The sequence below is a fragment of the Oncorhynchus mykiss genome, chromosome 31 (assembly GCF_013265735.2).
Source record: "Oncorhynchus mykiss isolate Arlee chromosome 31, USDA_OmykA_1.1, whole genome shotgun sequence".
NCBI lineage: Eukaryota > Metazoa > Chordata > Actinopteri > Salmoniformes > Salmonidae > Oncorhynchus > Oncorhynchus mykiss.
The window spans coordinates 35,938,509-35,950,575 of NC_050571.1; the positions used below are offsets into that span (position 1 = coordinate 35,938,509).

At 43.8% G+C, this 12,067-nt stretch overlaps 1 protein-coding gene across 2 annotated transcripts in view; it reads right to left on the minus strand.

Annotated features, from left to right (window-relative positions):
- The window catches only part of mgat4b (alpha-1,3-mannosyl-glycoprotein 4-beta-N-acetylglucosaminyltransferase B), a 221,523-nt gene that overhangs the window by 49,719 nt on the left and 159,737 nt on the right, over positions 1-12,067 (minus strand). For both annotated transcript variants that reach the window (XM_036969826.1, XM_036969827.1), the window contains exon 8: positions 8,791-8,905. In XM_036969826.1, the coding sequence (XP_036825721.1) occupies positions 8,791-8,905 (115 nt within the window). The remainder of the gene's footprint in view (positions 1-8,790; positions 8,906-12,067) is intronic.

Consider the following 12,067-nt stretch of genomic DNA (forward strand, 5'->3'; position numbering starts at 1 on the left):
AGTCAAAATGAGGCTCAGTAGTGTGTGTGGCCTCCACGTGCCTGTATGACCTCCCTACAATGCCTGGGCATGCTCCTGATGAGGTGGCGGATGGTCTCCTGAGGGATCTCCTCCCAGACCTGGACTAAAGCATCCGCCAACTCCCGGACAGTCTGTGGTGCAACGTGGCGTTGGTGGATGGAGCGAGACATGATGTCCCAGATGTGTTCTATTGGATTCAGGTCTGGGGAACAGGTCTGGCCAGTCCATAGCATCAATGCCTTCCTCTTGCAGGAACTGCTGACACACTCCAGCCACATGAGGTCTAGCATTGTCTTGCATTAGGAGGAACCCAGGGACAACTGCACCAGCATATGGTCTCACAAGGTGTCTGAGGATCTCATCTCGGTACCTAATGGCAGTCAGGCTACCTCTGGCGAGCACATGGAGGGCTGTGCGGCCCCCCCAAAGAAATGCCACCCCACACCATGACTGACCCACCGCCAAACCAGTCATGCTGGAGGATTTTGCAAGCAGCAGAACATTCTCCACGGCGTCTCAAGAGCGTCACATCTGTCACATGTGCTCAGTGGGAACCTGCTTTCATCTGTGAAGAGCACAGGGCGCCAGTGGCAAATTTGCCAATCTTGGTGTTCTCTGGCAAATGCCAAACGTCCTGCACGGTGTTGGGCTGTAAGCACAACCCCCACCTGTGGACGTCGGGCCCTCATACCACCCTCATGGAGTCTGTTTCTGACCGTTTGAGCAGACACATGCACATTTGTGGCCTGCTGGAGGTCATTTTGCAGGGCTCTGGCAGTGCTCCTCCTGCTCCTCCTTGCACAAAGGCGTAGGTAGTGGTCCTGCTGCTGGGTTGTTGCCCTCCTACGGCCTCCTCCACATCTCCTGATGTACTGGCCTGTCTCCTGGTAGCGCCTCCATGCTCTGGACACTACGCTGACAGACAAAGCAAACCTTGCCACAGCTCGCATTGATGTGCCATCCTGGATGAGCTGCACTACCTGAGCCACTTGTGTGGGTTGTAGACTCCGTCTCATGCTACCACTAGAGTGAAAGCACCGCCAGCATTCAAAAGTGACCAAAACATCAGCCAGGAGGCATAGGAACTGAGAAGTGGTCTATGGTCACCACCTGCAGAACCACTCCTTTATTGGGGGTGTCTTGCTAATTGCCTATCATTTCCACCTGTTGTCTATTCCATTTGCACAACAGCATGTGAAATTGATTGTCAATCAGTGTTGCTTCCTAAGTGGACAGTTTGATTTCACAGAAGTGTGATTGACTTGGAGTTACATTGTGTTGTTTAAGTGTTCCCTTTATTTTTTTGAGCGGTGTATATAAAAAAATAAAATGACATTATTTACATAAGTATTCAGACCCTTTGCTATGAGATTCGAAATTGAGATCAGGTGCACCCGGTTTCTATTGATCATCCTTTAGATGTTTCTACAACCTAATTGGAGTCCACCTGTGGTAAATTCAAGTGATTGAACATGATTTGGAAAGGCACACACCTGTCACCAAAAACCAAGTCATGAGGTTGAAGGAATTGTCCATGCAGCTCAGAGACTTGTGCCGAGGCATACATCTAGGGAATGGTACCAAAAAAATAGATCCCAAAGAACACAGTGGCCTCCATCATTCTTAAATGGAAGAAGTTTGGGACCACCAAGACTCTTCCTAGAGCTGGCTGCCCGGCCAAACCGAGGGAAATCGGGGGAGAAGGTCTTTGGTCAGGGAGGTGATGGTCACTCTGACAGAGTTCCAGAGTTCCTCTGTAGAGTTGGAAGAACCTTTCAGAAAGACAACCATCTCTGCAGCACTTTACCAATCAGGCCTTTATGGTAGATTGGCCAGACTGAAGCCACTCCTCAATAAAAGGCACATGAGTTTGCCAAAAGGCACCTAAAAGACTCTCAGACCATGATAAACAAGATTCTCCGGTCTGATGAAACCAAGATTGAACTCTTTGGCCTGAATGCCAAGCATCACATCTGGAGGAAACCAGGCAGAGCTCATCACCTGGCCAATACCATCCCTATGGTGAAGCATGGTTGTGGCAGCATCATGCTGTGGGATGTTTATCAGTGGTAGGGACTGGGAGACTAGTTAGGACTGAGGGAAAGATGAACAGAGCTAAGTAGAGAGAGATCCTTGATGAAAACTTTCTTTAGAGCGCTCAGGACCTCAGACTGGGTTGAAGGTTCACCTTCCAACAGGACAACAACCCTAAGCACACAGCCAAGACTACGCAGGAGTAGCTTCGGAACAATTATCTGAATGACCTTGACTGGCCCAGACTTGAACGCAATCAAACATGTCTGGAGAGACCTGGAAATAGCTGTGCAGTGACACTCCCAATCCAACCTGACAGAGCTTGAGAGGATCTGCAGAGATGAACGGGAGAAACTCCTCAAATACAGGTGTGCCAAGCTTGTAGTGTCATGCCCAAGAAGAGTCTGTATTCACTGCCAAAGTTACTTCAACAAAGTACTGAGTAAAGGGTCAGAATACTTATGTAAATGTGATATTTCAGGAAAAAAATGGCTTTGTCATGAGGGAAAAAACAACAATTGAATCAAATTCAGAATAAGGCTGTAAAATAAAGAAATGAGGAAAAAGTCAAGGGGTCTGAATTCTCTCCGAATGCACTGTATATGTGTGTGTGTATAACAACCGTATTGCATTAGTTGTCATGCATCTAAATTACATGAACTCATGGGAAAAGGTGAAGGCTGTAATGCTAGTGAATGCTGACTCAGGAGAATGTTTGCGTGAAGGGATACAAAAGGTGGAATTTACTTCTGGGCTGAAAACATAGCATTATATTAGGATTTTTGACTTAGGAGAGATGCTTTTCTCTGGCCTTGTCACCAACAAGCTGCTGTGGATTAAGTGTAAGAACAATGTGGTGCTTACATGTGCTATGAATTGCTGACTGCTGAATAATAAATAAGTACCGAACTTGGGGTGCATCGTAATACTCTTAAGTGACCTACTTTTCTCTTCCTTCTGCACTAATTTGAAAGCAATATGGTGACTGGTATCCAGATCTTTACTTTCAACTGTCCAGTTCTTTCAAATTAGTGCAGATGAAGGCGAGGACATGAGGAGAGGAAGCCACTCTCGAGTATTGAGATGCACCCCTGGACTGCCAAACCCACTGTTGAGCACTGCAGTCTAAATTAAACTGACAAATCCCATTTCTCTCCATCCCTACATGATCCCTTGGGCGCTAATAAAAATTTGTGCATGTGGCGGCGAGAGGTGCTGCAAAATGATAGCATAATTGATTGTTTGCCATGAAGCGCGTTCAAGATGATGGATGATTTTTAATAAAATGTGTAATTTGTTATAAAATAAGTAATATTTCAGCAGATAAGACTTGGAGTAAATTACAATTTTACGTCTTCCGTTTTATTTGAATTGAATCAGGTTCTAGTTTCTTGGACCATGCATATCTTTATTTATCTCTGTAGGCTATTGAGAGCTATCTGTTTCATTTATACTGTGTTTTCCCATCCTTTTCTATCAGATGATAGTCTTTTCCCCCCCTCACTCATTCAAACGAGATCTAACCCCGCCCACCTTTGCCTCACTAATCTTCATGAATCAACACCCTGAGTGAGACACCCTGTCCTGTCCGTCTCAGTCGTCAGGATCCACTTCTAGTCCTGTTCACTGCTCAGTCATCCGGAAGACATGACCTCTCTCTCTCTCTCTCTCTCTCTACCCCCTATTTCCTTGCACTCATATGCATATCCACACATTCAGATGGCTGTCCCCTGATTCTCCCTGATTGCACTCGCTGCTAGGCCTGTCGGACCGGTTAGCTGTAGAATGCTAATGAGAGCGGAAGGGAGAGAGTCACTAACAGTCGCTAACCACTAGCTAGAGCTCCTAAAAACACCTGAGAGAGCCAAGTCAGAGCACAGCCCATCGGATTACTGCTCACAAAGCCTCCCCAATGCTTTTTGGGAATTATGTATTTAGCGCCGCATGGCTTATCCTATGAGGAGGGGGAAAATTGTTATGGTTTGTCTCGGATCATTATCATCACGACGATGACTAATTATGTTATGTAATTGTGTTTTAAAGCCCCTTGACAACAAACGCTGACTGGACTAAGCCTAATACAGAAGCTGTGCAGCTCTCTGACCGCGTAATAGCGCATGATGAGAATGGGAGTTGATTTTTGGTAAATCTAGTCTAGTCTACTTTCTTCATCTTCAGGGAAAAGGAAGAAGCAAAAATGTGAGAGTATCATGGCTATTCCTCCTTTTAACAATTGTACCTCGTCCGTTTAAAATCTCTAAAAAGGTGACAACTTTTAACAAGATCTAGATCTCATTCTCTTCCCCGCTCCCTCTATCCTAGTCCTCAGACTGAAAACAAGCAATGCAGAATCGAGGTTGGTGTCTTTTCTGTGACCAATGCTGTTGACGGACCAGCGGATGTGATTCGGTGAAGTGCTCGTTGTGACAGGCAGGAGATGCGAGCCGGTCGGCTTATCAAAACTCCAGGCCGGTCTGCTTATCAAAACTCCGGGGCGAGTGTGCCTGAGCAGCATTGAGTCACGGTTGTCGGACTGGGCCCGCCGTCCCAGGCTACACGCAACGACCATGAGAGGGGGAAGGAGAAAGAGAGGAGAGAGGGAAAGATGAGAGAGATATAGGGGTGATGCAGAGCGAGAGAGAGATGGGAGAGGGAGGTGAGAGAGATGGGGGTGAGAGAGAGATGGGAAAGAGAAAGACAGAAACAGGAAGAAAGAGACGCCTCAACCCCATCTCCTCCACGGGAAGCCTGGAATCGGATCCACACACTAAACTGACAGGCACTCAATACGCTTAGATAAGCACAGCGAGTGACAGCAGTGGCTACGTTATCCGTCAGAAGCTTTAACTTTATATGTTTGATAAGTGGAATAGGAGAAGGCCCACGTCAAGCAATCTCAAAAAGATTTCTACTCAATTGAAAGTGAATAGCAATCTCAGCATTGTTTACCCCCCCATGGGAGATAGTCCTTGGAGACAACTTTTATTCTACCAGCAGCAACATATTGCACCTAAATGTATTGTTTTATTAGTCAATGGCCTCCCAATAGACTATTCCCCAATAGGTAGATGTTGCCAGTGGGCACATATCTCAGATCAGCTTGCCCTCCCCCAATCCCATGCTTACCCTTAAGCACAAAACTGACCTTAGATCAGTATCACTCCCTCGTCCCTATACATCCTACTGGTCCTATAGCTAGAGGGAGAATGCAACACATGTTGTTTGACAGCCTCTATAGACAGGGCCCAGTAATGAGGTAGGTCTTTGCTGGGGGAGATGGGGCTGGAGAGATGGAGTGGAGGGAGAGGAGAGTGGGCATCAATCACTGGTTAAGCTGGGCCCCGAACAGCGCTCAGGGACCTATTAGAGTAAAGTGCAGCAGCAGAAGCTCATGGGAAGGAGCATGCTGCATGCAGTGTAATTGTGTGTACATGAGGGGGATTCTGTGTGTGTATATATATATATATATATATATATATATATATACAGTGCCTTGTGAAAGTATTCGGCCCCCTTGAACTTTGCAACCTTTTGCCACATTTCAGGCTTCAAACATAAAGATATAAAACTGTATTTTTTTGTGAAGAATCAACAACAAGTGGGACACAATCATGAAGTGGAACGACATTTATTGGATATTTCAAACTTTTTTAACAAATCAAAAACTGAAAAATTGGGCGTGCAAAATTATTCAGCCCCTTTACTTTCAGTGCAGCAAACTCTCTCCAGAAGTTCAGTGAGGATCTCTGAATGATCCAATGTTGACCTAAATGACTAATGATGATAAATACAATCCACCTGTGTGTAATCAAGTCTCCGTATAAATGCACCTGCACTGTGATAGTCTCAGAGGTCCGTTAAAAGCGCAGAGAGCATCATGAAGAACAATGAACACACCAGGCAGGTCCGAGATACTGTTGTGAAGAAGTTTAAAGCCGGATTTGGATACAAAAAGATTTCCCAAGCTTTAAACATCCCAAGGAGCACTGTGCAAGCAATAATATTGAAATGGAAGGAGTATCAGACCACTGCAAATCTACCAAGACCTGGCCGTCCCTCTAAACTTTCAGCTCATACAAGGAGAAGACTGATCAGAGATGCAGCCAAGAGGCCCATGATCACTCTGGATGAACTGCAGAGATCTACAGCTGAGGTGGGAGACTCTGTCCATAGGACAACAATCAGTCGAATATTGCACAAATCTGGCCTTTATGGAAGAGTGGCAAGAAGAAAGCCATTTCTTAAAGATATCCATAAAAAGTGTTGTTTAAAGTTTGCCACAAGCCACCTGGGAGAAACACCAAACATGTGGAAGAAGGTGCTCTGGTCAGATGAAACCAAAATGTAACTTTTTGGCAACAATGCAAAACGTTATGTTTGGCTTAAAAGCAACACAGCTCATCACTCTGAACACACCATCCCCACTGTCAAACATGGTGGTGGCAGCATCATGTTTTGGGCCTGCTTTTCTTCAGCAGGGACAGGGAAGATGGTTAAAATTGATGGGAAGATGGATGGAGCCAAATACAGGACCATTCTGAAAGAAAACCTGATGGAGTCTGCAAAAGACCTGAGACTGGGACAGAGAATTGTCTTCCAACAAGACAATGATCCAAAACATAAAGCAAAATCTACAATGGAATGGTTCAAAAATAAACATATCCAGGTGTTAGAATGGCCAAGTCAAAGTCCAGACCTGAATCCAATCGAGAATCTGTGGAAAGAACTGAAAACTGCTATTCACAAATGCTCTCCATCCAACCTCACTGAGCTCGAGCTATTTTGCAAGGAGGTATGGGAAAAAACATTCAGTCTCTCGATGTGCAAAACTGATAGAGACATACCCCAAGTGACTTACAGCTGTAATCTCAACAAAAGGTGGCGCTACAAAGTATTAACTTAAAGGGGCTGAATAATTTTGCACGCCCAATTTTTCAGTTTTTGATTTGTTAAAAAAGTTTGAAATATCCAATAAATGTCGTTCCACTGTTGTTGATTCTTCACAAAAAAATACAGTTTTATATCTTTATGTTTGAAGCCTGAAATGTGGCAAAAGGTCGCAAAGTTCAAGGGGGCCGAATACTTTTGCAAGGCACTGTATATATATATATATAGATATATATATATATATATATATATATATATATATATATATATATATATATATATATATATATATATATATATATATATATATATATATATATATATGTGTGTGTAGAAAGGGTTTTGGTAAATGTCACCCTTGTAAAGGGTTACTGTTGGATGACACTCGTCTAATTAGTGTAGTGTCTTCATAATGCTTGGTCCATGGCAATCACTTCACTGACGCTTCTTCCAATACTTTTCTATTCCATTTCTCAGAGAGAAAAAAAAATGCTCTCAGTTGTCACTTGTGTGAACACACATGACACAGAGGCACACAATGGCTTGGGTGTATGTGTGACAGCTGTGGCTGCTTGGTGGCCTTTAAGTGGCTGCTGTCATTTGTTCTTTACTGATCAGCAGAGAGTCACCAGACCCCCTCTTAGATGTCTGAATGGAAAAGTTAGAAATGTCAAATGGCCACAATCATAAGAAAGTGGAATTCAGCTTCAGCCAGACTATTATGAGTCCCATGACAAAAACACACCATCAGAGAAGGGTTTATTTGGGTATTTTCCGCTCATAATTTCAAATCAATCGGTGACATATTTTTGTTTCAATCATAGATGAGTGGTAAGGATGTCGCTATTCATTTTCATAAAAAAAAAAAAACGATTGACGCTGACAGTGAGTGTGTCGTTAGAATGCTTGTGTATAGCCCATGTCAAACCCTGCAGAAACAACAACTAGGGGATTCTTTGGTTCAGTTTACCTTGGGACCAGGCCCTGCGCTGGCTGTCAAAACCTCTTTACTTTGGGTCAAAATCAACTAGCTCCCTACAAGCCCCGAAAACACACCATGTGTTCCCCATTTTCTTCCCCCGAAGATAACGCGACAACTGAAAAGCTCTGGCCGCATTTTGTCCCATCCAGCTCACTTTACTTGAATGTTGGAACTGCTCTCACAAACCGAGACTGTGGCCTTGACTCTAAAATGTACTTCAGCCCCATTCAAGTGCTGTATTTTCACATGCCAGCTACCCAACACTGATAGATTTCGGAAGATATAAGTAGTTGATTACTCTAGACAGTATAATTACAGCAGAGGTCAAATGGAGGTTGACGCTTCAATGAATTTTGCCGGCTTTAATTCAAAGTGGGTACTTTTAAATTGAGTTCTGACGAGTTGGAGGGAGCTTAGGAACAACTTTCCTGCCAAGCTGTAGATTTGATCATAACCTTCGGACTAAAATAGCTTACCTTTGCCATTACTCAGGATTATGCCTTTGAATAGCCGAGCGGCTTTCAAGTTTAAGTGTCTTGCCCTATGTTCAAATATCATTGTCCTAATTAGGGGTTCATTGTTAGTCCCTATTTCGGGGCTGCCTTGGTAAGAATCTTAATTTGTAAATCTTTAACTCACACATTCAGTATTAGAGCACTATAGGCTAGTTCTTCTGGCTGTAGTATGTTAGTGACATGGCTCTTTACCACACATAGGCACTCAACAGCAGCGCGCTAGTAGGGCTAGCTCTTCTGGCTGTAGCTCTGTAACGTTGCCTTGGTGACACACCGAGTCATCGCTCGTTAACTCACACACAGTCAACAGTAGCACTATTGCTAGCTATTTTGGCATGGGCCGAGGCTTACCGATGAAGCCTAGCTGGGAGAACTCCAAGATCATCCACTCCTCAGAAGGCTGCTGCAGGGCAAAGTTCTTCATCGTGGTGAAGTAATTCGGACGGGCCACAATGTCATCCTCCAGCTGAGAGAAAGTGAGAGAAGAAAAACGGGAAATAAAGACAAACATTCTGTTCTGTGCTTCTTTCTCTCATTAACGTGACAATTCCCAGTCATTACATTTAATTAAATACTAATTGGAGTAATTTGTAGCAATGGGGTTTTGTGATTGCAGCCATATGGCCATGACTATTCAATAATTGAAAACTCTGGAAGGGGTTGAAAACATTACACATAATGAATGACAATGTGAAATTAAGCTCTATTACGCATTTGTATGACTCAACATAGTCTAGTACAGTGGTTCCCAAACTTTTTATAGTCCCATACCCCTTCAAACATTCAACTTCCAGCTGAGTACCCCCTCTAGCACCAGGGTCAACGCACTCTCAAATGTTGTTTTTTGCCATCATTGCAAGCCTGCCACACACACACTATACGATACATTTATTAAACATAAGAATGAGTTTTGTCACAACCCGGCTTGTGGGACGTGACAAAGAGCTCTTATAGGACCAGGGCACAAACAATAATATAATAATAATAATCCATCATTTTGCTCTTTATTTAACCATCTTATATATGAAATCTTATTTGTTCATCAAAAATTGTGAATAACTCACCACATGTTAATGAGAAGGGTGTGCTTGAAAGGATGCACATAGCTCTGCAATGTTGGGTTGTATTGGAGAGAGTCTCAGTCTTAAAAAAATTTCCACCCAAAGTCTGTGCCTGTATTTAGTTTTCATGCTAGCGAGGGCCGAGAATCCACTCTCACATAGGTACGTGGTTGCAAAGGGCATCAGTCTTAACAGCGCGATTTGCCAATGCAGGATAGTCTGAGCGCAGCCGAATCCAGAAATCTGTCAGTGGCTTCTGATTGAATTCAATTTTCACAGAACTGCTTGTTGCAATTTCAATGAAGCTCTCTTGTTCAGATATCGGTAAGTGGACTGGAGGAAGATGCGTGAAAGGGATAACGAATCCAGTTGTTTGTGTCATTCGTGTCGAGGAAAGTGCCTGCATAATTGCACACCTAACTCACTTGCTATATTACATTTGACATTGTCTGTAGGCTTGAGTTCATCTGCACACAAACAAAATCACACAATGATGGGAAGACCTGTGTGTTGTCCTAGTTAATGCAGACAGAGAAGAGCTGCAGAAAATACATGAGAGTTCAGGGGCCTTGCTTTAACAAAGTTAACAATTTTCACTGCAGTGTCCAAAACATCTTTCAAGCTTTCAGGCATTCCCTTGGCAGCAAGAGCCTCTCGGTGGATGCTGCAGTGTACCCAAGTGGTGTCGGGAGCAACTGCTTGCACATGCGTTACCACTCCAATATGTCTCCCTGTCATGGCTTTTGCTCCATCAGTACAGATACCAACATGAGCATCAGCTACGTTTGGCTACATACGGACCATTGGTGGAATTCCCGTCAGAGAGTAACGGTTGATGTGATTGGATGTTCATTATTTGACTAGGCTACCTGTATTTGACATTGTGTTGTTATTTCTCTGAACACTAGATGGTTTAATTTTATTTTTGCCAGTGAAACGAGGCTACTCAGGCAAGGAAAAAAAATGTGTAGCCCCGTTAGAAAATATAAATGGACTGTTAAAAAAAAATCTCATTTTTATGTGGCGTACCCCCGACAGCATTGCCCCCAGTTTGGGAATACCTGGTCTAGTACAATTACATCATCACTTTGTCTGTACACTCTGTCCTTTATCCTCTTACAATTATTATTTAAGCATCACATTTTTAAAGCTTCAATAGACTTGAACAGGAGATGAAACACGACAACAAAATCAATCAAATAAATGTTATTTGTCACATGCTTTGTAAACAACAGGTGTAGACTCTGACTCTAAACTACAACTAATTAACGCAAAAACAAAAAGAGAAAAGAAAAAGAAAAAAAAGACAGCTCGACAGCCATGTTGAGAGAAGTGACGGCTGCTCTGTGTGTGTCACTAAACAGATGTGAGGTGATTAGGAAGGAATAAACTGTGGCATAATGCGCTCCTCTCCTATCTGAGGCAAGGCTCCAGCACTGGGCCCACGCAACCCCTGTCACTTCCCATCTCACGCGCTTCCCTCTCGCTCCCTGTTCTCCTGCCGCATGTGGGGACCGAGGTGGAGACAGCCTGGATACATGTTTTGCGAGTTGGACGCAGAGCGAGGGTGATACTGTACATTGGGCTGCAGCAGATGGCCGGTATCCTATTCCCATCGGTTTCCATTTTCCATTGACATTTTAGTCATTTAACAGAAGCTCTTATCCAGAGTGACTTACAGTGAGTGCATTCATCTTTAGATAGCTGGGGAGACAACCACATATCTCAGTCATATAGTAAGAACATTTATCCGCAATAAAGCTGTGGGAATAATCAAGATAATCCATGAGGAGGTAAGGGTTTCAGGCATTTTTGGAAGATGGGCAGGGACACTGTTGTCCTAATGTCAGAGGTAAGCTCATTCCACCAATAGGGTGCCAGGACAGAGAAGAGCTTTGACTGGGCTGAGCGGAAGTCGACCCCCGTAAGGGTTGGAAGGCCAAGAGAGCAGAGGTGGCAGAATGGAGTGCTCGGGTTGGAGTGTAAGGTTTGAGTATAGCCTGAAGGTACATGTTTCCATCCGAGTGGCTAAGCCTGGTAACAAGGAGCGAGTGTGTGTTTAAGCATATACACCTGTTTTGTTTGTTTGTCTGTTTGCTTGTTTAACCCGTCTGTGTTTTAGTGTCAAGTAGAGGGCACCCTTCTGAAGTTGCAGATACAGGTAACTGATTCTACAAGTGTCTGGAACTTAATTGGAGGGATGCAACACTATTCTTCCACGAGAAATTCCATCATTTGGTGTTTTGTCGATGCTGGTGGAAAGCGTTGGGTTGAGATCTGACTGAGACAGCCATGGCATATGGTTTACATCGTTTTCATTCTGATCAAACCATTCAGTGACCACTCGTGCCAAGTGGATGGGGGCTTTGTCATTCTATGGGGACATAGCCAAAATAATGGACAAAACAATGGCCTGACCAGCATTTTAATACATGACCCTAAGCATGATGGGATGTTAACAGCGTAATTAACTCGGGAACCACAATTGTGTGGAAGCACCCGCTTTCAATGTACTTTGTATCCCTCATTTACTCAAGTGTTTCCATTATTTTGTCAGTTACCTGCAT